Source organism: Littorina saxatilis, linkage group LG17 (assembly GCF_037325665.1).
Source record: "Littorina saxatilis isolate snail1 linkage group LG17, US_GU_Lsax_2.0, whole genome shotgun sequence".
NCBI lineage: Eukaryota > Metazoa > Mollusca > Gastropoda > Littorinimorpha > Littorinidae > Littorina > Littorina saxatilis.
The window spans coordinates 71,335,576-71,360,516 of NC_090261.1; the positions used below are offsets into that span (position 1 = coordinate 71,335,576).

At 45.1% G+C, this 24,941-nt stretch overlaps 1 protein-coding gene across 1 annotated transcript in view; it reads left to right on the forward strand.

Moving 5' to 3' along the window:
- The first annotated feature begins 647 nt into the window (after positions 1 to 647).
- LOC138952414 (putative ATP-dependent RNA helicase DHX57) overlaps positions 648 to 24,941 on the forward strand; it is a 52,578-nt gene continuing 28,284 nt past the window's right edge. Inside the window, exons 1-6 of the mRNA XM_070324082.1 lie at positions 648 to 778; positions 3,393 to 3,602; positions 5,363 to 5,593; positions 20,390 to 21,368; positions 23,188 to 23,309; positions 24,499 to 24,694. Of these exons, the coding sequence (XP_070180183.1) occupies positions 681 to 778; positions 3,393 to 3,602; positions 5,363 to 5,593; positions 20,390 to 21,368; positions 23,188 to 23,309; positions 24,499 to 24,694 (1,836 nt within the window). The 5' untranslated portion in view covers positions 648 to 680. The remainder of the gene's footprint in view (positions 779 to 3,392; positions 3,603 to 5,362; positions 5,594 to 20,389; positions 21,369 to 23,187; positions 23,310 to 24,498; positions 24,695 to 24,941) is intronic.

Genomic DNA, 24,941 nt, shown 5'->3' on the forward strand with positions numbered 1-24,941 from the left:
CCTAGTAAATGCTGTTTCTAGCATGGTATATGTCCAGTCTTTACTGGAAATCGGAACAATTGCTGGTTATGATTCAGATCTGATCACTTTCCATGTTGTAACTTGTATTTAATTTTCTCTTGTAGTTGTAGACTTGTAGACCTGTACATGTATACTACATTACTACATGACCAACCACCAGGATTAAGCCCATGAAAATATGTCATCAAACCCGCTGAACGACAGTGTACTTTCACTAGTTTCAGTATACTTACATACAACTCCTTAAATGATTAATTTAAAAGGTCTCTTCTACTGGGCTAACTGTTGATTGTGGTTTTAGATTATAGATATGATGAGCATTTTAAAGTTGTACATTTGTGTGGATGTTAAAAATAGAGGTTAACAGCTCGGTTTCATAATTCATAGATGAACATACTGTGACACATGTTTCTTCACATTTTTCCTCTCCAGCAGCTGCTCAAAGCCAAAGCAGCATGTCTTCAAGAGAAAAGAAAAGAGGCAAACCCAACCGCGGCGGTGGTCGTTTTAACCGCGGTGGCGGCCGAGGTCGAGGAGGAGGGCATGGAGGAGGTCGAGGAGGAGGGCACGGAGGAGGGAGAGGAGGGCACGGAGGAGGAGGAGGAGGGCACGGGGGACAAGGAGGAGGTGGGGCCAGAGGATTTGACCTGGATGACCTGATGGATGGACCCGTGTTGGACGTTAGAGAAGCTAGTAGTGGTAGAGGAGGGCGTGGAGGAGGAGGTGGGAGAGGAGTGTTGAAGCCAACCGGCCGCCCGTGAGTACTACAGTGCATCAAGTGTTCTTTTTGTTTTTAGCTAGTATATAAATAATCTTTGCCACATTTTCTGAACATAAGAATCGTAAAAGTAGGATTACTTTTAGGTATGAATGAAACAATGGGCGGTTCTGGTGAGGTTATGCCCCTTCTTTCTTTCGGCTGGTAACAGGCGGAACCTCGCAGCAAGATGACACGAGAAAGGAAAAAAACGTGCATTGGTCCCAAATAGCATGTCACTCTGGTAACAGTTCGTGTGTAAGTCGTGCATTTTATACGGTAAAAGGACAATGGTAACAGGCGGAACCTCGCGGCAAGATCACAGGAATTGTCTCACGTTATCACCCCAGAAGTGCTCATTGAAAGTTTGTTTGTTTGTTTGTTTGTTTGCTTAACGCCCAGCCGACCACGAAGGGCCATATCAGGGCGGTGCTGCTTTGACATATAACGTGCGCCACACACAAGACAGAAGTCGCAGCACAGGCTTCATGTCTCACCCAGTTACATTATTCTGACGCCGGACCAACCAGTCCTAGCACTAACCCCATAATGCCAGACGCCAGGCGGAGCAGCCACTAGATTGCCAATTTTAAAGTCTTAGATATGACCCGGCCGGGGTTCGAACCCACGACCTCCCGATCACGGGGCGGACGCCTTACCACTAGGCCAACCGTGCCGGTTTTCTCATTGAAAGTGAAACGTTTCATTCAAGTTCGTTTGTCATGATCATCAGTCATGATCTCCCAGGTCAACTTATGTGCAGACCTGCTAGTGACTTAACCCCCTTTGTGTGTACACGCAATCACAAGACCAAGTGCGCACGGAAAAGATCCTGTAACCCATGTCAGAGTTCGGTGGGTTATAGAAACACGAAAATACCCAGCATGCCTCCCCGAAATCGGCGTAATTGCTGCCTGAATGGCGGGGTAAAAACGGTCATACACGTAAAAATCCACTCTTGCTAAAAACATGAGTGAACGTGGGAGTCTAAGCCCATGAACAAAGAAGAAGAAGAAGAAGAAGAAGAAGTATCTATATATATATACGACTAGTGTCTGTCTGTGTGTCTGTCTGTCTGTGCGCGATGCGCGGCCAAGGTTCTCGATGGATCTGTTTCAAATTTGGTGATCATATTCAGGTACACCCTGGACACAACCTGGTCGATGAGATATTTCAACACGTGCTCTCAGCGCGCAGCGCGGAACCGATTTTGGTTCCACCTCAGCTATTTTGGTTCCACCTCAGCTTACCCGGGCCCCCATACCGACACACCATAGCCGCTACACCACATCACAACGCCAAAGTTCTCGGTGGTTCTTTTTCAAATTTGGACACCGTATTCAGCTACACCCCGGACACAATATCATCGATGAGATATTTCAACACGTGCTCTCAGCGCGCAGCGCTAAACTCATGTTCGTTTTTGTGTTCATTTCACCATTATAAGTAACTCTTCCTTATCTTCTCCAGTGTTTGGCGTTTATCTCCCTTCCTTCGTGTGGCTTTCCCGTTCAGTTGTAAGTTACTATTTATTTTTAGAATGTCACTGCGCTGTCCAGAACGCTTCCCTTGCACCCGTAAGTTGTTCTTACTGTCAAAGTGAAAAGCTCGAATCAATTTATAGCCACGCGAAAAATACACTCTCACCTATCTCTATATATTTATAGATACAGATATGCATATATATATACGGCTTCTCTGTGTGTGTGTGTGTTTGTGTGTGTGTGTAGGCAAAAACCTATGTATTATAGAGTTCTGTTTGTGATGGGGTCTAGCGGCTTTTGTCTGTCTGTATGTTCTGGCATGTGAGAAGCCACAGCAGATAATATAGGGCTAAGAAATAAGCTCTAAAATTCTCAATCCCGTTTGACAGGACTTCGCCTTTCAAAGGTGATTGTGGTGAACCGCCACGCTGTCTGTCTCTGTCGCGCCGTTCACCCCAAATTCCCGTTTCTGAGAGTGACTATTTTTAGAATGTCACTGCGCTGTCCAGAACGCTTCCCTTGCACCCGTAAGTTGTTCTTACTGTCAAAGTGAAAAGGTCGAATCAATTTATAGCCACGCGAAAAATACACTCTCACCTATCTCTATATATTTATAGATACAGATATGCATATATATATACGGCTTCTCTGTGTGTGTGTGTGTTTGTGTGTGTGTGTAGGCAAAAACCTATGTATTATAGAGTTCTGTTTGTGATGGGGTCTAGCGGCTTTTGTCTGTCTGTATGTTCTGGCATGTGAGAAGCCACAGCAGATAATATAGGGCTAAGAAATAAGCTCTAAAATTCTCAATCCCGTTTGACAGGACTTCGCCTGCAGAGGTGATTGTGATGAACCGCCACGCTGTCTGTCTCTGTCTCGCGATTCACCCCGGCGAAGCCGGGTATTCCTCTAGTATAATATATATTGATTGAGCATGCAAAGAAATCAGCAGTCATTTTCATTTGGCAGAGACTACAGCTATGAAAGGTTTTTCTGACTCTTTCTTCTGCAGATTTTTAGTCAGCAAGCAACTTTCAGGGCATATTCCAGACTGTATAATTATAAACTGAGTGAAAAACTTGTGTTACTTGTTTTAGGGATCATTTGTTTCTCGTGTTTGTTGTTCTCAGCTCAGCCCACGGTCGAGGCAGAGGTCAGGCAGGTGGAGCAGGTTATCTTCCAACACCTTACAGTGCACCTGCAACACCTCGAGCAGCATCCCGAGAGTCCAACTCCAAGGTCAAGGTTCAGATGCAGCACCTGCACATGACGTCGGAAAATCAGGAAATGGTGCGAGACATGCTGAAAAGTCTTCATGGTGATGAGCACAGCATTCCATCGTAAGTTTTGTTAGTGTAAGGGGCATAATCCCTCTTTAAGACTCCACCCCTTTTAAGACCCTCTTTTCTCAGACTTTCTCTTCATAGTCTTTGTAAATTTAATTAACCCCAGTTTAAAACTCCCTCCTTTTTATATTTAGTCAAGTTTTGACTAAATATTTTAACATCGAGGGGGAATCGAAACGAGGGTCGTGGTGTATGTGCGTGTGTGTGTGTGTCTGTGTGTGTGTGTGTGTGTGTAGAGCGATTCAGACTAAACTACTGGACCGATCTTTATGAAATTTGACATGAGAGTTCCTGGGTATGAAATCCCCGAACGTTTTTTTCATTTTTTTGATAAATGTCTTTGATGACGTCATATCCGGCTTTTCGTGAAAGTTGAGGCGGCACTGTCACGCCCTCATTTTTCAACAAAATTGGTTGAAATTTTGCTCAAGTACTCTTCGACGAAGCCCGGGGTTCGGTATTGCATTTCAGCTTGGTGGCTTAAAAATTAATTAATGACTTTGGTCATTAAAAATCGGAAAATTGTAAAAAAAAATAAAAATTTATAAAACGATCCAAATTTACGTTTATCTTATTCTCCATCATTTGCTGATTCCAAAAACATATAAATATGTTATATTCGGATTAAAAACAAGCTCTGAAAATTAAATATATAAAAATTATTATCAAAATTTTTTTTTCTAAATCAATTTAAAAACACTTTCATCTTATTCCTTGTCGGTTCCTGATTCCAAAAATATATAGATATGATATGTTTGGATTAAAAACACGCTCAGAAAGTTAAAATGAAGAGAGGTACAGAAAAGCGTGCTATCCTTCTCAGCGCAACGAATACCCCGCTCTTCTTGTCAATTCCACGTGCACTGCCTTTGCCACGGGCGGTGGAGTGACGATGCTACGAGTATACGGTCTTGCTGCGTTGCGTTGCGTTCAGTTTCATTCTGTGAGTTCGACAGCTACTTGACTAAATATTGTATTTTCGCCTTACGCGACTTGTTATGCTTGCGGATGGGCGGGGATGTAGCTCAGTCGGTAGCGCGCTGGATTTCTATCCAGTTGGCCGCTGTTAGCGTGAGTTCGTCCCCACGTTCGGCGAGAGATTGATTTCTCAGAGTCAACTTTGTGTGCAGACTCTCCTCGGTGCCCGAACACCCCCGTGTGTACACGCAAGCACAAGACCAAGTGCGCACGAAAAAGATCCTGTAATCCATGTCAGAGTTTGGTGGGTTATAGAAACACGAAAATACCCAGCATGCTTCCTCCAAAAGCGGCGTATGGCTGCCTAAATGGCGGGGTAAAAACGGTCATACACGTAAAAGCCGTGGGAGTTTCAGCCCATGAACGAACAAACAAAATGCTTGCGGACCTGCTTTTCTCTGATGTTTGGAGGTCTTAAATGTGTGTGTGGGGGGGGGGGGGGGGGGGGGTTGTGTTCCACTATACTCCCTTCCATAGCACTCCCATGTTCGGGTAAAGATGGGAGGGTGGGAGTGCATCTTGTTCATATGAATTAACTTATAAAGATGAATGTATAATTTAATCGGAAATGAGTGTACATTGTACCTTTCACATTTGTCATATTTTGAGTGTAGTGCCTCACATGATCGATGATGTGTGTGTGTGTGTGAGGGGAGTTGTAAAGGGAGGGACAGCGACAAAGAGGGAAATAAAAGTAGGCTTGCAGACAGAAAGTGGTTAAAGCTAAGAGGACAGCAAGAATGATTCTGAAGCAAAAATTCAATTTTTTTTTTCAGTGACAATGAATATGATGAGCTGGACACACGGAGTGAGGACCACTACTGGCAGACAGATCGGCCCCTGTTCATAGACAGCGCTCATGCCTACGCTCACAGCAATCCCCGGCCATCCGTCATCCAAAGGCCGCGCAGTGACAAGGCCACAGCAGGACACAGTAACACCCACACTCACAGTGTTGCTGACAGCAGCAGCAATGTCAACCCTATTGCTCTCAATAAATTACAAAGGTATGACTGAAAATGTGTAATATTCTTGGATGTGTTGTTTTGCAGAGGTGCTTTTACAAAATGGTGCATTGTTTGTTGAATACAAACTAGAAAAGATGATAAGAAAAATACCAGACAGCCTCGAGATCAGTACAGGGAGTCCACAAGGCTGCTGTTTGTCTCCGACAATCTTCACCCTGTACACCAACGACTGTAGAGCCACCAATGGCAAACTTTCGAAGTTTGCTGATGACTCAGCTCTGTTAGGCCTGATACAGAATGATGATGACACAGTGTACAAACAGGAGGTGGACAAACTAGTAGAGTGGTGTGACCAGAACAGCCTAGACCTCAATGTGGGCAAAACAAAAGAGATGATCACAGACTTTAGGAGAGGGGAAAAGGAAACAGAGCCACTAGTGATAGACGACACTGGACTGACCGGACTGCTGACTGTTGACGACGACTCTGACTACAGGCAGGAGGTAGATAGGTTTGTGGGGTGGTGTGAAAACAACTATTTAGAGCTTAATGTGGGGAAGACAAAGGAAATGATAATGGACAACAGGAGGGGGGAACATGTACACAGGGAGATAGTGATCAAGGGGGAGGTCGTAGAGAAGGTAGAGCAGTATAAGTATTTGGGGGTGATTATAGACAATAAGTTGACATGGAAACCAAACTCTGATGCCCTTGTGAAGAAACTCCACTCTCGCCTGTACTTTTTGAGAAAACTCAGGTCTTTTAACATCAGACAAGAAATCCTTCAGATGTTTTACACTTCAACGTGCAATAGTGTGTTGTACTTTGGCTCCGTGGCAACATCAACAAGCAAGACAGGGATAGATTAGATAAATTCATCAGGAAAGCAAGTGGGGTGGTTGGGAGGAAGCAGGACAATTTCACATCAACACATGAACGACGACTGACTGACAAGGTACAGAAGATTTTGGCTGACGACTCGCACCCACTCAGACCGGAATTTGACACATCTTCAATTCTCAGGTGGGGCGGTAGATGCTGGTGTTGTCGCTCTGATGCACGGGGTCAGTGTTCTGTATTGTTTCAGTATTGTTGATTTTGTTTTGCATTCTACTCTCTTAATCTTAGACAATATGTGATAACCGGCAAGGTGCTGACTTTCTTTTGTGCATTGTTGATGGTGAATGCATGTTAATTTATTTTTAATATACTTTCTTATGTGATAACCAATGTGCTATATTTTCTCAGGACAAAGAACAAATGTTTATTTTGAATGTTTTATGTATGTTATTATTACGGACACAAACGCTCAGCAATGTAATTTCTCTTTTAGAGATTAATAAAGTTATTGTATTGTATTGTAGGGGGGAAAGAGGTAGAACAAGTACAAGAGTACAAATACTTGGGCTGCATCATCAGTTCAGATCTCTCGTGGTCAAAACACATAGCCAAGGTAGTTAGCAAGTGCAATTCAAGATTATACTTTCTGAGGAAACTCAAGCAGTTCAAGGTCTGCCCTGAAATACTGGCAATGTTCTACAGAGCCAGCATTGAAAGTGTTTTGACCTTCAACCTCATGGTATGGTACTATGGGGCTACTGTAGAGGACAAGAGCCATCTGGCAAGAGTGATCAGACAGGCAGAAAAGGTGGTTGGGGTTCAGTTCCCAAGCTTGGATGAACTGGTGCATAAGAGAACAGCCACAAAAGCACGAAAGGTCGTTGAAGATGAATCGCACCCCCTGCATGATCAGTTTGCACTCATGCCATCTAGGCGTAGATACAGTGTAACTCCCCTAAGTTTTGGGAGAGGTATAGGAATACCTTTTAACGTACAAAACACTCAGACACAGTCAACCACTCTTACTCTAATCACTGACTCCACAACCAGGCAACATTCAAACCAAAGTTTATTATTTACACACACGACCACCTCGCATTCACATTCACATCCAATCACAATCGCTCAAAATCAAAGATAGATGAAGAAGGAAGAATTATCTTAAAGTTTAACAAAACAAACTGGCTATGAGAATTTATAACTTGATACTAAAAGAACTGTAAATATCCCTAAATATTACCACCTATCACCTTAATTCCCTGATCCCGAAAAATCAAGAAGTCTCTTTATAAATCTATCTCAACTCAAAATCCGCTTATCTTCACCTACAGTAATCAATTAACCCCGTTATTTATTAACTAACTATTATTTCTCACTTACATTTACACTAATACCTCGTGATAGGGACTACCTACGTTTATTGCTACACTGCCTTCAACCTTGATGCATACGATCAACGCCAAACGCAGCTACACATGAAACCAGTAGGCCCAGCCACCAATAATACTAATTAACTTAACTTTAAATAACAAGACTCTCAATTATCTTCCACTTATTTCAACACAATAAATGGTACGACCATTAAGTCATCACTAACACACTCAAATTAATCCACAATGTAACAACCTTACTTCATAGCAACAAATTACAATATCACTACATAACTTTCTCTTCACGCGTAATGATCATGACGTCTCACAACCAAGTCCAGTTCACATCTCGCCGATCCACAAAAATCAACGTCGCTCAAAACAAAACATAAAAAATAAAGACACTCCAGATTAGTCCCGTTGAATCTTCCACTTATTTCAACACAATAAATGGTACGAACATTAATTCATCAATAACACATTCACATTAATTCACCACGTAACAACCTTACTTCATAACAACAAATTACCATATCACTACATACTTTTCTCTTCGTGCGTAATGATCATGACGTTTCACAACCAAGTCCAGTTCACATCTCGCCGATCCACAAAATCAACGTTGCTCAAAGAAAAAAACAAAGACACTCCAGATTAGTCCCGTTGAAATGTAATAACCAGGCCTGGTACCCAATTTCTAACCTAATATTTAATTAATAATCAATTTCTACCTGGTTTCTTCTAACACTTGCACAATCTTTATGTCTTTAATATGTTTAAATTCACTTATAGGTCACAATGCTTAGTGAAGCCACAGCTGCATAACTCGAGGCACACAGATGCCATAATATATTCTTGTGCACAGATTGCTCGTGGCAATAGCATGCCAGCACCTTCCACCACTTTACCCACTGACGGTGGGCCACCTCACCTCCACAGCTCACACTTGCGACACACCGGTGGTCAAACACTCCACCAACAACACGCCTTCCTCCCGGGTATAGAGCCGGAAGCTTCTTGCACCCGGAAACTCATGCTGTTCCCTGTGTCGTTCGTCTCTCCTGGCTTGGACTCGCCCACAGCCACGCTTCTATGCTTGAACGCTGTTGTAGGAACAAAGCCAAGTATAACTACTTGTTCCTCCAACAATACTTAATTACTCATTAATTACCATAATTAACTACTTAATTAACCACCCTGGCCATCTCGTCAAAGTTACCATTTAACTTTAACCACAACATCATTATCAAAATACCAGAGTCCCAACATGACCAATTATGTAATAATTCTTACAATTTTCACTCCCTTAAATACCTAATTATAGTCTTTACTTTTATACAATTGTAAAGACACCATCATCAATATAAATGTACAAAGTATTTACAACTCCCATTTCACAAAGTCAATACAACATGGCTGCCCCCATAATCAACAATTCCTAGTTCATTATTTGACCCAACCATTTACAAGCAGCCCCTTCACAAACAACGCCACTTCTCTTACCCCTTATGAATTTAAGTCATATTACATAGTGGCACCTCGTTCTTCCCTCTTTCTCTAACCGTGATGACGTCACATATTTACAACCAACCCCCCGTCTTCTGTCTTGACAGTGAACTCCCGTTTAAAACCTCCCGTACCTCGTCTCCAAATTTCCGCACTAACAACTACTACACGACTATTCTCTGGAATTAACGCTCTCTACCTTAAATACACCCTCCATAAAAATAAATCCTTCCCACACATGAGTTCACTCGCAGCAACTGCTGACACCTCTTTTCTTCTCTCCACCAGCCTACTCGCTCTCCCCACTTCTTGTGCTTGAGCCATTTCAGCACAGGTCCTTTGTGCCAAGGGGACTCCATTTATCTTCAAATTTAGATTACCTCTCTCGTCCTTCCTACTTCTTGCACACTGAAAAACTGTCCACCCCCTTTCCCTTGTTTCCCATTTTCCCTCTCCCCTTTCTACCCCCGACACCCTACACATAAAATGACACCAACCCAGGAAACTAAAAAACTAAAACTCTCTCATACACACACACTACCGAACCAACAAATTTTGACCCTGAGCACGGAAGGAGAGAAAAACTACAGAATTTCAACACACCTTGCCGTTCGAGGACTGACCACCCGTAGAACCCTTGAAGCCACACCAAGACAGCTGGAACACAACTTGTCTCCGGGGTCGAATAAAACATCAACACGCCGGTCGGCCGGATAGAGCATTCACATCAACCATCCGTTCTCTTCACAGTTTTACACAGCAGTGACCTTCGAGCCTGTGACTCGTTCACGCATCACGCAACCCCACGTGCGTGAATACACTCCCGCGATTGGCTGTCCATAGCCACGGACACACACTGAGTCTCTGTATAGGCACCCATCTGAGCCAAAACCGCACGAAACCCAGCTCATGCACGAATTACAAATAATTCATGGCTGGACTTGGGCAGAGTTTGTGACAAACCCCCCACCCAAGTACAAAACACCCTGTATTGAACCAAAAATCACACACCTCTGACCAATGCCAGGAATCCTAAAACGTGTAATCCAACCACAACTCCCACTGAACTAAAACACTACCCAACTCTACTGACATCCATGGACTTGCAAAAAATGATCCAGCCCACCAAAATCAGTCCATTTTGATGGTTCAATGCTTCCCACATCTGGTTACTCTTCCGAGCGACTGAGCAAGTCGGCCCCCACGTTGTCTCTTCCAGGAATCGCCTGGATGGTATACATGTAGGGTTGCAGAGCCAACGCCCACCGCATCAACCTCTTGTTAGTCGCCTTCAACCCCTCCAGGTACTCTAAGGGTTTGTGGTCGGACTGAATGCAGAAAGGTTTTCCGTAGAGGTACGGGCCAAACTTCCGCACCCCCCACACCACCGCCAAGCACTCGCGCTCGATGGTACTGTAGTTACGCTCTGCTGGCAGCAACTTTTTGCTCGCACAGGCCACCATCTGCATCCCGTTCCCCTGGTCTTGGAGTAGCATCGCCCCCAACCCAACACCGGATGCATCTGTGCGAAGAGTGAAAGGCACGGAGAAATCCGGCAGCTTGCACACCGGCTCTGTGGATAACTTCACTTTCAGCGTATCAAGGGCCACCTGCATAGGCTTCGTCCATATGACCTTGTTGGGCTGTGACTTCTTGGTTGCGTCTGTCAGCGGAAGTGCAATGTCAGCAAAACCCGGCACAAATCGACGGTAGAATCCGGCTAGTCCTAGGAAGGATCGGATCTGCCGCTTTGTTGTTGGCCTGGGCATCTTCGCTATCTTGTCCATCTTCCCTTCCTCGGGTTGAATCATTCCATTTCCCACCATGTGTCCCAGGTACTCCAGGCGTTTAAACCCCAAGTAACACTTGGATGGTCGAGCTGACAACGATGCTTCCTGCAGCCGCTGGAATAAAGCTCTGAGACACTCCAAATGACGCTCCACGGTTTCAGTTGCCACCAATATGTCGTCAATGAAATTGTCGATCTCGATCATGTCGAGAGGGCTCAACAGACTCCTCATCATCCTTGAAAAGATGGCTCCTGACGTCTTCAACCCAAACGGCATCACCGTCCACTGGTAACACCCCTGCGGTGTTGTGAATGCGGTCTTGGGCTTGTCTTCTGCCGCCATAGGGATCTGCCAGTATCCCTTTGCCAGATCTATCTTGGATAGATATTTCGCCTTGCTGAGCTTGGCGAACATGGCCTCCATGTTTGGCATAGGTTCGGCGTCAAACTCCACTATCTTGTTCAAACGGCGGTAGTCGGAGCAGAACCTCTTTTTTCCGTCTTTCTTCTCCACGATCACGATTGGAGAGCTGTATGGGGACACCGACGGTTCAATGACCCCCATCTTCAACATCGCGTCGACTTCTTTGGCGATAATGTCCCGCGTCGTGAATGGCAAGGGGAACTGACGGACCCTAACTGGTTCGTCATGCGCCAACCGCATGCTACACTCTGCCAGCGAAGTCCTCCGTGGCAGATCAGTGATGACATCCTTGTTGTCCTTGAGGATTTCCTTGATCCCTATATGCAGTTCTGGCGTCTCTGGATCCAAGTGCACATCTTCGATCGTTTCTTCTGACGTCAGTGGTATCAACGGAATGTCTTCGTGAGATGATTGCACTGTTTCCCACTCCTCCCCTTCATCCACCACACACACCGTTGCTATCGCTGCAGGCCGCTCCACATACTTCTTCAGCATGTTGGCGTGGAACAATTTCTGCTTGGGCCCTATCCTGATGCGGTAGTCACACTCGCCCACTCTTTCCTCCACGACGTAGGGTCCTCGCCAAGCCATCTCCAACTTGTTTTTCTTGAGAGGCAGGAGTAGAAGAGCGCGATCTCCAGCCTCGAAGGTTCGGCGTTTGGCCCCGCGGTCGTAGTGCTTCTTCTGGCGCACTGCTTCTTCACACAGATGTTCCCTAGCAATTTTGCATGTTTCTTCTATTCGGTCCCGGAGATTCAACACGTACTCGGACGCAGTCTGCGCTTCCTTCCCATCTTCTCCTTCTTTTGTCCAGAGATCCCTCAAGATGGCCATGGGTCCCCTCACCGTACGGCCGTACAGCAACTCAAATGGGGAGAACCCAGTACTTTCCTGCGGAACCTCCCTGTATGCGAACAAGACACCTGGGATAAACCGATCCCATGTCTTAGGGTCCTCCACACACAATTTCTTGATCATGGCTTTCAATGTGCCATTAAACCTTTCAACCAAGCCGTTGCATTGCGCATGGTACGGCGTAGTGGTTCGTCCCTTGACGGCGAGCAACCGGTGAACTTCTCGCATGACGGCCCCGGTGAACTGTCCACCCTGGTCCGACAGGACCTCCTTGGGTATCCCCAACCTCGTCCACATTGTCCACAGCGCTTCAGCCACCTTCTCTGCCTCGATGGACTTAAGTGCCACAGCCTCGGGGTAGCGCGTCGCATAGTCCACCATCACCAGGATGAATCTCGCCCCACTGTCAGCTGCCGGCTTGATCGGCCCCACCAAATCCACCGCCACCTTCTCAAATGGAGCATTGGGCAGAGGCATTTGCCCAAGCGGCACTTTGGCAACTCGTCCCTTCGGCGTGACTTTTTGGCATCGGTCGCAGGACTGACAGTATCGTCGCACGTCTTCGCACAGGCCTGGCCAATAAAAATCTGCCCATAGACGTTCGCGGGTCTTCTTGGTTCCCAGATGTCCTGCCATGGGTGTGTCGTGGGCGAACTTGAGTAGTCCTTTCCTCAAGGATCTGGGAACGCATATTTGTGAACACTCCAATTTCTTCTCCCGATAAACCCTCTTTAGTATCCCACGAGACATCTTGAACTCCACCATGCCTTTTCCTGCTTGTATCTGTTTCCCTTCCTTCGCCAGTCGTTTTGCGCGCACTAGTGTTTCATCTTCCTGTTGCAAGACTTTCAGCTGATCCGGAGTCACTTGCAGCCCTTCAATCTGCACCACCACCACCGGTTTCACCGGCCGTGCCCCTGCTTCAGCCTGTGCTCTGGTTGTCACTGCTGCACACAACGCCCGTCTGGGATACATCGATATTTCCACCCAGTCTCCGCTCGTAAGCTGGGCCAGGTTTCCCAGGAAAATGTCAGGCCTGATGTTGTCGTTCACAATGGCAAGAATCCTCTCACAGATGTACGGCGATTCTACGTCAACCCATGCTAAGGGGTACGTCTTTGTGCAGTCTAAGTCGGCAAACTCTACGTGCACTGTCCCGTTGGTGTAATCTTCAGGCCTAACAAATGCAGCCTTTACCATGGTCTTGTCTGCCCCTGAATCACGTAGACTGATTGCGTCTCTCCCGTTGACTTTGCACCTTCCCATCGGCCGAAATGGAATTTTCTCGCAGTCTTTGCACAACGGCTCTGACGGCTCGGAAGATTTCGTCTGGTCATCTTGCTCGGTCGTCATGCAGGCGTTCGCAGTACACTCCCTGGCAATGTGTCCCGTCTTATTGCACCGGTGACATATCACTCGACTGTTGTATTCTCGATTCCAGTTCGTCTTTTTGTTCCTGCTGCCCTCTACTGGCCTCACTTGGCCCTCTGACTGTTCTGCCTGTTTCCCCGATTCCACTCCGGTCTTGGTACCCCCGTTGCTTGTAGTCTTCTCCTTTTTCTTTTCCTCATCGTCCATTTGGCCCCCGATGTTACGTTTTGCGTTGAACAATCTGGCGTCCCGTTTTGATTCCAAGTGAGTGAACGCTAACATCGCCGCTTCCTTGGCTGTATCTGGCTTTTTATCGCTGACGTACTGGAACAGCTCACCCCGGAAATTTGACATCAACTGTTCTCTCAGGATCAGGTCATACAGCCGGTCATAGTCTCCCGCACATTGTGACATCGCGATCCATTGATCCAACATGGTCTGCAGCCGACGACTAAACTGTACAAAGTTCTCGTCCCCTTGCTTTGTGATGTTTCTGAATTCCCGACGGTAGTGTTCTGGAGTATGATGGAACTCTTCTAACAGCGCAACCTTGAGCATATTATAATCGCTGGCATCCTCGGGAGTCATCCGTAGGTATGCTCTCTCTGCGCGACCCTTCAATTGGTCTGCTAATCGACCTGCCCATGTCGCCCTGCTCCACCTGTGCGTAGTCGCTGTTCGCTCGAAGTGGAGGAGGTAGTCGTCAATGTTGACAGAATCATCACAGAAGGACATCTTTACCCGGTATTTGTCGAAACTCGGGTCTCTCTCAGTTCCCCCTGTGCGCAGAGCTAACTCCTCTTTCCACCTCGCCTCACTTGCTTGCAGTTCCTCTTCCCGTATGCGCCGCTCCTCCTGGCGTCGCTCTTCCTCATTTCTGCGCCGGGCTTCTTCCTCCTGGCGTCGTGCTTCTTCTTTCCTTTCTTGGAGTTCTCGTTCCTCTTTACGTCGGGCTTCTTCTTTCCTTTCTTGGAACTCCCGTTCCTCTCTCCTTTGGGCCGCTTCTTCCTTGCGTCGGGCTTCTTCTTTCTTCTCCTGAAATTCTCGTTCCTCTTTACGTCGGGCTTCTTCTTCCTTGCGTCGGGCTTCTTCTTTCTTCTCCTGAAGTTCTCGTTCCTCTTTACGTCGGGCTTCTTCTTCCTTGCGTCGGGCTTCTTCTTTCTTCTCCTGAAGTTCTCGTTCCTCTTTACGTCGGGCTTCTTCTTTCTTCTCCTGAAGTTCTCGTTCCTCTTTGCGTTGTCGCCGCTCTTCCTTCCGCAACTTCGCCTGCACCACTCTCTCCTCGACTATAGCCGCCTCCCTGCGCACTTGGGCCATCACAAACTGGGCCAACGTCGCCCCTTGCAAACCCAAGCTTTCACCCTGACTACGGAACCGTGCTAACTCCATGTCTACCGACTCATCGTCAACTCCATTAGAACCTTGGGCCATGATCGGCGACACTCCCCTTATAGCTTGGCCATCACCGTACCCCATCGCCAAACGCTGCGCCCCAACAGACCTCTGCCCCAACAATCCTGGCGTCACCAAAGACCTCTCCGTCCTCGGCGTAGAAATCGCACCCGGCGTACCACCCGTAGCCAACAACGTCGCACCGCCACTTGGTACAGTAAACCGAGGAGGGGTCACCACCAGGGATGCATACGCAGACGTCGCTGGAACCTTCTCCTCCATCCTAGCCGCCCGCCTCAACTGACGCTCATCCCGATCTAAATTCGACATCTCCTTGACAAACCAACCTCACCTTGACCCCAATTCCAAAATTGATCGCCCACAACAAACACGGACAGAATAATACAAAGCACAACCACAATAGAACTTACCCAACCAGCTAGCTGACAACCTTGGTAGAGTGAGATCCGAGTGATCAGTTCGGACCCCAGGTGTGCGCAAACTCACTCGTTCTCTCTCCTTCCTCTACCGGGTCAAAATAGCCACCCAGGCTTAAAGCCTTTAAGTCGCCCGCCAACCGCCCACGCTAGTCCTCATTCATACCCTTTCACAACTGATTCACACGAGTCACGGCCCTTACTTCCCGATGCTATCTAAACCCTTCCTAATCCCCGAAATGAAACTCCTATCCCACCGCTGCCACCATTGTAACTCCCCTAAGTTTTGGGAGAGGTATAGGAATACCTTTTAACGTACAAAACACTCAGACACAGTCAACCACTCTTACTCTAATCACTGACTCCACAACCAGGCAACATTCAAACCAAAGTTTATTATTTACACACACGACCACCTCGCATTCACATTCACATCCAATCACAATCGCTCAAAATCAAAGATAGATGAAGAAGGAAGAATTATATTAAAGTTTAACAAAACAAACTGGCTATGAGAATTTATAACTTGATACTAAAAGAACTGTAAATATCCCTAAATATTACCACCTATCACCTTAATTCCCTGATCCCGAAAAATCAAGAAGTCTCTTTATAAATCTATCTCAACTCAAAATCCGCTTATCTTCACCTACAGTAATCAATTAACCCCGTTATTTATTAACTAACTATTATTTCTCACTTACATTTACACTAATACCTCGTGATAGGGACTACCTACGTTTATTGCTACACTGCCTTCAACCTTGATGCATACGATCAACGCCAAACGCAGCTACACATGAAACCAGTAGGCCCAGCCACCAATAATACTAATTAACTTAACTTTAAATAACAAGACTCTCAATTATCTTCCACTTATTTCAACACAATAAATGGTACGACCATTAAGTCATCACTAACACACTCAAATTAATCCACAATGTAACAACCTTACTTCATAGCAACAAATTACAATATCACTACATAACTTTCTCTTCACGCGTAATGATCATGACGTCTCACAACCAAGTCCAGTTCACATCTCGCCGATCCACAAAAATCAACGTCGCTCAAAACAAAACATAAAAAATAAAGACACTCCAGATTAGTCCCGTTGAATCTTCCACTTATTTCAACACAATAAATGGTACGAACATTAATTCATCAATAACACATTCACATTAATTCACCACGTAACAACCTTACTTCATAACAACAAATTACCATATCACTACATACTTTTCTCTTCGTGCGTAATGATCATGACGTTTCACAACCAAGTCCAGTTCACATCTCGCCGATCCACAAAATCAACGTTGCTCAAAGAAAAAAACAAAGACACTCCAGATTAGTCCCGTTGAAATGTAATAACCAGGCCTGGTACCCAATTTCTAACCTAATATTTAATTAATAATCAATTTCTACCTGGTTTCTTCTAACACTTGCACAATCTTTATGTCTTTAATATGTTTAAATTCACTTATAGGTCACAATGCTTAGTGAAGCCACAGCTGCATAACTCGAGGCACACAGATGCCATAATATATTCTTGTGCACAGATTGCTCGTGGCAATAGCATGCCAGCACCTTCCACCACTTTACCCACTGACGGTGGGCCACCTCACCTCCACAGCTCACACTTGCGACACACCGGTGGTCAAACACTCCACCAACAACACGCCTTCCTCCCGGGTATAGAGCCGGAAGCTTCTTGCACCCGGAAACTCATGCTGTTCCCTGTGTCGTTCGTCTCTCCTGGCTTGGACTCGCCCACAGCCACGCTTCTATGCTTGAACGCTGTTGTAGGAACAAAGCCAAGTATAACTACTTGTTCCTCCAACAATACTTAATTACTCATTAATTACCATAATTAACTACTTAATTAACCACCCTGGCCATCTCGTCAAAGTTACCATTTAACTTTAACCACAACATCATTATCAAAATACCAGAGTCCCAACATGACCAATTATGTAATAATTCTTACAATTTTCACTCCCTTAAATACCTAATTATAGTCTTTACTTTTATACAATTGTAAAGACACCATCATCAATATAAATGTACAAAGTATTTACAACTCCCATTTCACAAAGTCAATACAACATGGCTGCCCCCATAATCAACAATTCCTAGTTCATTATTTGACCCAACCATTTACAAGCAGCCCCTTCACAAACAACGCCACTTCTCTTACCCCTTATGAATTTAAGTCATATTACATAGTGGCACCTCGTTCTTCCCTCTTTCTCTAACCGTGATGACGTCACATATTTACAACCAACCCCCCGTCTTCTGTCTTGACAGTGAACTCCCGTTTAAAACCTCCCGTACCTCGTCTCCAAATTTCCGCACTAACAACTACTACACGACTATTCTCTGGAATTAACGCTCTCTACCTTAAATACACCCTCCATAAAAATAAATCCTTCCCACACATGAGTTCACTCGCAGCAACTGCTGACACCTCTTTTCTTCTCTCCACCAGCCTACTCGCTCTCCCCACTTCTTGTGCTTGAGCCATTTCAGCACAGGTCCTTTGTGCCAAGGGGACTCCATTTATCTTCAAATTTAGATTACCTCTCTCGTCCTTCCTACTTCTTGCACACTGAAAAACTGTCCACCCCCTTTCCCTTGTTTCCCATTTTCCCTCTCCCCTTTCTACCCCCGACACCCTACACATAAAATGACACCAACCCAGGAAACTAAAAAACTAAAACTCTCTCATACACACACACTACCGAACCAACAAATTTTGACCCTGAGCACGGAAGGAGAGAAAAACTACAGAATTTCAACACACCTTGCCGTTCGAGGACTGACCACCCGTAGAACCCTTGAAGCCACACCAAGACAGCTGGAACACAACTTGTCTCCGGGGTCGAATAAAACATCAACACGCCGGTCGGCCGGATAGAGCATTCACATCAACCATCCGTTCTCTTCACAGTTTTACACAGCAGTGACCTTCGAGCCTGTGACTCGTTCACGCATCACGCAACCCCACGTGCGTGAATACACTCCCGCGATTGGCTGTCCATAGCCACGGACACACACTGAGTCTCTGTATAGGCACCCATCTGAGCCAAAACCGCACGAAACCCAGCTCATGCACGAATTACAAATAATTCATGGCTGGACTTGGGCAGAGTTTGTGACATACAGAGCTGCAAAGTGTAGAACCTCTCGCATGCGGAAGTCGTTTATTCCATCCGCCATCTCAGTTCTTAATGATACCACTTAGTGCATGCATGTGAAACTGAAAAATGTACAATGGTGTTTTCCTCAGAGCTAGCTAGGAATGCATTGTACTCTAATGTTGTCATGTTATTGTTGTGTTTTTTATCTTCATGTTTTAAAATTATCTCCACAACTTATAAAGTATACTTTTACACTAGAATTATGTTTAAACAAATTAAGTATGTATGTTTAATATTATTCTTATGAAGTTTTTTTACAACTATTTAGAATAGAACAGGATGGATGTTTTGAATGTCAATCACTGGGAGCAGTCAGAAGAGTAAGAATTTTGTTTTGTTCTCACTATCATTTGCTTATGAAGATCATGATGTTGTTCTATTGCTTAGTCAGTCCTAGAAATAATGTCCTAGACCTGTCTTACCTTGCTGTTATCAGTATTTTTGCCCTCTTTCATTACGATGCTATGGTATTTCTGTGGGTCTCCACATGTGTTTGTTTATAAGGCGGAAGTGACCTCCCCTTGTACACAATAGGCCCTCAGAGGAAGCCTACGGACAGACTAGAATAGAACATGCACATAACACAGAATGTCTGCACAGCACACACACACACACAGCAATACAGCACACCGTCTTGTACCTCCTTCTGCCCTGCCGAAGTCGGGGTATCCTTTTTAATCCACCGAACAATTAATATCCACAGCCATGTGTGTCTCCTGCCTCCGAACACACACGCTACAGAGCTCGACTCGATGTGCGCAGTTTCGTATAAAAATTATTTTTCAAAATTCCCCACTGTGTTTTATAAAATAATCATATTATGAAAGCACATACATTTTTATCTTAGTTGTTATGTATTTATTGTTAGTAAACATCGGCATTATTCATGTTTTACTTTAAACGCAATCATTGTTATTTATAGATCACAGGCACCTGATGTAAGTAGGTCACACACGTGTAAATGTTGTGCCCAGTCCTTGTTTTTGTTTCTGTTATTATTTTAGTTAGCAGGTCTAGTTGAGCACGTATTAAGTATTATGTACCCACTACTAGTTATTGTGCATTTTAGTTAATGGACTGATGATGTCATTTGTATGGAGTCGACGCACGTGCGAGGATATGTATGTGTGGGAGGGGGGGGGGGGGCGCGGGAGATGGAAGCTTGCTGTATGTTATGTAATGTATATATTGTGTGTGATACGTGGAAATGTGATACTATTTATTTGCATGTATGATACAGGTACAAATGTGATAATTGTAGGCTTATACTAGTGATTACTGTGTGTGATACATGAAATGTGATATGAATGCTGTTTTTATATGTTATACTCTTACTTTCTCCCAAGCGCAAGACAAATTCTTCTATGAAAATTGAAGCCAATAAAATTTGAGTTGAGTTGAGTTGAGTTGAGGTACATACAGAAGAACCCCCATGTTAAGACCCCTCCTAAAAGGGGGTTCCACTGTAGTACTAGTCTTTTCACCTTCGCTCGCCCTGTTTTTCGTTATGACAGTAGGATGCTTTTGCTAAAATTGTGCATTGTATCGGCTGCACTGTTGCTGCACAATCAAATACAGGTATGCATGTCATACGTTTGGGTGAAATGTTTTCATGTTGATACAGTTTTGCTGTGTTTGTTATTTTGAACAGATGTGGATTCAGTCATCAGCTGTGCGAGGAAGCCCTACAGGTGTGTGATGGAGATGTAGGAGCCTCACTGGAGTACCTGCTCACTGAACTCAAAACCCTCGACCTCCCTCCAGACTCCAGCACCAGCGAAGAAATTCCCGAGGAGGTGGCTCAGCTACGCCAGGAGGAGAAGCTAGCCATGGAAGCGATCTACGAGCATCGATTCGAGGAGAGGATTGAGAACCGAGTGTGGTTGCTTCACCTGGACTTACCGGAGCTGAAGGAATTGCTACACTTTCAGAAACATGAGAAAGGTGAAGACAGGAAAAAGCTGGAGCTGTGTAGATTTTACCAAAAAGGGCACTGTCGTTTCGGAGACCAGTGCAGGCAACTCCACGCTTTGCCGATGGACATGAAGAAACAGGCTGTACAACTTCAAGGTCCCCTGGCGGAGAACCTGTTCACCTTAGAAATCCGTTTCCCCCCTGGTAACCTGTACCCCAATGACGTTCCCTTGATCGCCTTTTCCTCTGTGATAAGTAGGATGCCTGCTCACGGTTGTTTGAACATTTCGCGCTTCCTCATGCAGTCTGCCCAAGAGTACGCGGACATGCAGTTACCGGCTATTTTCTCTTTGGTGTCTTTGCTGGAAGATAGAGAACAGCTGCAGACTCTGTTGGACTCACCTCCACCTCCTCTTCCAGGATCTGACTCAGAAGTAATCTCGGCTGTGCCTAGTCAGCCCAAAAATGAGCGCCCTCAACTGCACTCTGGTGAAAAGAACGGTGCTCCTGGTGGCAATTCACTTGACAAAAAGGAAGCAACCTCAGCATCTTCTGTGAAAGATTTTGCAGGCGATAACAAAAGAAAGGATCAAGATGTGAGACCCAGCTCAGGAAAGCGTTTTCATCAAAAAGGTTCACAAGAATCGGAGAAAGACAAGTCGGTTAACGTGCTGAAACAGAACAAAAAGCTGATGGATGATTTCAAAAAGAAAGCAGTGAGTTGGATTGTGATTTTAGTGTGTGACTCACCTGAGTAATCAGAAGAGGGTGGGGGGGTGACTCACCTGAGTAATCAGAAGAGGGTGGGGGGGTGAGTCACCTGAGTAATCAGAAGAGGGTGGGGGGTGACTCACCTGAGTTATCAGAAGAGGGTGGGGGGGTGACTCACCTGAGTAATCAGAAGAGGGTGGGGGGGTGACTCACCTGAGTAATCAGAAGAGGGTGGGGGGGTGACTCACCTGAGTAATCAGAAGAGGGTGGGGGGGTGACTCACCTGAGTAAACAGAAGAGGGTGGGGGGGGTGACTCACCTGAGTAAACAGAAGAGGGTGGGGGGGGGGTGACTCACCTGAGTAATCAGAAGAGGGTGGGGGGTGACTCACCTGAGTAAACAGAAGAGGGTGGGGGGTGACTCACCTGAGTAAACAGAAGAGGGTGGGGGGGTGACTCACCTGAGTAATCAGAAGAGGGTGGGGGTGACTCACCTGAGTAATCAGAAGAGGGTGGGGGGTGACTCACCTGAGTTATCAGAAGAGGGTGGGGGGGTGACTCACCTGAGTAATCAGAAGAGGGTGGGGGGTGACTCACCTGAGTTATCAGAAGAGGGTGGGGGGTGACTCACCTGAGTAATCAGAAGAGGGTGGGGGGGGGGGGTGACTCACCTGGGTTATCAGAAGAGGGTGGGGGGGGGTGACTCACCTGAGTAATCAGAAGAGGGTGGGGGGTGACTCACCTGAGTAATCAGAAGAGGGTGGGGGGGGGGTGACTCACCTGAGTAATCAGAAGAGGGTGGGGGGATGTCTTAAAAGGGAAAGAGTCTTAATGGGTTGGTTTCTCTGTAATGGGTTGGTTTCTCTGTAATGGGTTGGTTTCTCTGTAATGGGTTGGTTTCTCTGTAATGGGTTGGTTTCTCTGTAATGGGTTGGTTTCTCTGTAATGGGTTGGTTTCTCTGTAATGGGTTGGTTTCTCTGTAATGGGTTGGTTTCTCTGTAATGGGTTGGTTTCACTGTAATGGGTTGGTTTCACTGTAATGGGTTGGTTTCACTGTAATGGGTTGGTTTCACTGTAATGGGTTGGTTTCACTGTAATGGGTTAGTTTCACTGTAATGGGTTGGTTTCTCTGTAATGGGTTGGTTTCTCTGTAATGGGTTGGTTTCTCTGTAATGGGTTGGTTTCTCTGTAATGGGTTGGTTTCACTGTAATGGGTTGGTTTCACTGTAATGGGTTGGTTTCTCTGTAATGGGTTGGTTTCTCTGTAATGGGTTGGTTTCACTGTAATGGGTTGGTTTCTCTGTAATGGGTTGGTTTCACTGTAATGGGTTGGTTTCACTGTAATGGGACATGACGAAAGAGATTATTATAAGCAAGGATATTTGCCCTGTATTGGGATTCCCTCAATACGAAGGAGAAGAAGCATTTGCTTTTCTTGTTTTTGTTTAGAACTTTGTTGACTTGTTAATTTGATATATATGGGAAAGAATCTGTGCTTCTGTTATTTTGTGTTTGTGCACCCAACAGCCCTTACCACACCCCTTTGAGTCCATACTCAGGCGACCTCTCTTGCTTTTTTCTCTGCAGACCTGTCATTGTACCGGAATCGCATGTCAGACAGAAAAAAGCTGCCAACCTTGACCTTTCTTACTTTGTTTCTCTGCAGACCTGTCATTGTACCGGAGTCGCATGTCAGACAGAAAAAAGCTGCCAACCTTGACCTTTCTTACTTTGTTTCTCTGCAGACCTGTCATTGTACCGGAGTCGCATGTCAGACAGAAAAAAGCTGCCAAACTTGACCTTTCTTACTTTGTTTCTCTGCAGACCCTGTCATCGTACCGGAATCGCATGTCAGACAGAAAAAAGCTGCCAGCCTGGGCCGAGCAAGACCATGTGTTGGCCAGTATGCAAGGAAGCCAGGTGGTGGTCATCAGTGGAATGACAGGGTAAGATGGATATGTTTTCATATGGATCGCATGTCATGCGCAGGTGCAGGCATACTCTTAATTATCCTACTGCTGGGAAATTCGGGCCGCTTCCTCCCAGTGGAAAGCTGGCAGCAACAAGAAGAGTCAAGCTACCCAGGTGTATGCGTGTTGCATTTGCAGCATAAACAAAAAAACAAAAAAACTTCCCAAAACTAGACTACCTCAACAATTTTTTTTTTTTTCCATCTTTTTAAAAACAATTTTTCTAGATTATCTTATATAACTATAATTGGTCATTGTCTATGAATTTTTTTAATGCTTGTATGTTATTTCTTGCGAGAATTTTTTTTATATGTAAAATGTTAAATTAATGTCTAATGTAAAGCGCCATGAGACTGCCATTTGGCGGTGAACAGCGCTATAAAAGAAGGTTTTATTATTATTATTGAGTCACTTGAGAAAAAGTGACTCTATGTAATCGGTCAGTGTTAGTCTGTCCGGCCGGCCGTCCGGCCGGCCGTCCGTAGACACCACCTTAACGTTGGACTTTTCTCGGAAACTATCAAAGCGATCGGGCTCATATTTTGTTTAGTCGTGACCTCCAATGACCTCTACACTTTAACGATGGTTTCGTTGACCTTTGACCTTTTTCAAGGTCACAGGTCAGCGTCAAAGGAAAAATTAGACATTTTATATCTTTGACAAAGTTCATCGGATGTGATTGAAACTTTGTAGGATTATTCTTTACATCAAAGTATTTACATCTGTAGCCTTTTACGAACGTTATCAGAAAAACAAGGGAGATAACTAGCCTTTTCTGTTCGGCAACACACAACTTAACGTTGGGCTTTTCTCGGAAACTATAAAAGTGACCGGGCTCAAATTTTATGTGAACGTGACTCATTGTGTTGTGAATAGCAATTTCTTCCTGTCCATCTGATGCCTCATATAATATTCAGAACTGCGAAAGTGACTCGATCGAGCGTTTGCTCTTCTTGTTGTATTATTAACAATGGTGTAACCCCCACACCCTTACCATTTTCACCTCCACCCCCATCTTCAACTATCCTACTCATCCAAGAAAGGAAATGAATATAACAGATAAAGCCAAAGATGATTTTGTTATTGTTCATGCACAAATGAGGATGAATGAGTCGTACTGATTCATCATGCAGGTTTTTTTTATCATGCTTGCTCATATTCACAGGTGTGGCAAAACAACACAGGTGCCTCAGTTCATCTTTGACCAGTACCTGCAGTCCAAAGACCTCCACCTGTGTAACATCATCTGCACTCAGCCCAGGAGAATCTCTGCCATCGCTGTTGCACAGAGAGTCGCCGATGAGCGTGCTGAAAAACTCGGCAACTCTGTTGGATACCAGATTCGGCTAGAGAGCGTACAGGTAAACATGTGCAACTACTTTGATCTGCCTGAATATACACACACTTTTGAACAGTTGGGGATTCAGCATAAATTGAAAGTATAAACCTTCAGGCATTACAACATACAAATCTAATAAAAAAAAAAGTAAACCTCTTGAAAGTCTTCATTCTTATTTAAGGTGTGCTGAAACCGTGTCAGTGATAGGAAAATAACCTAACTTAACTTTTCAGTATTAAAGTTACTCGAGTAGTGTATGTATAGAATAA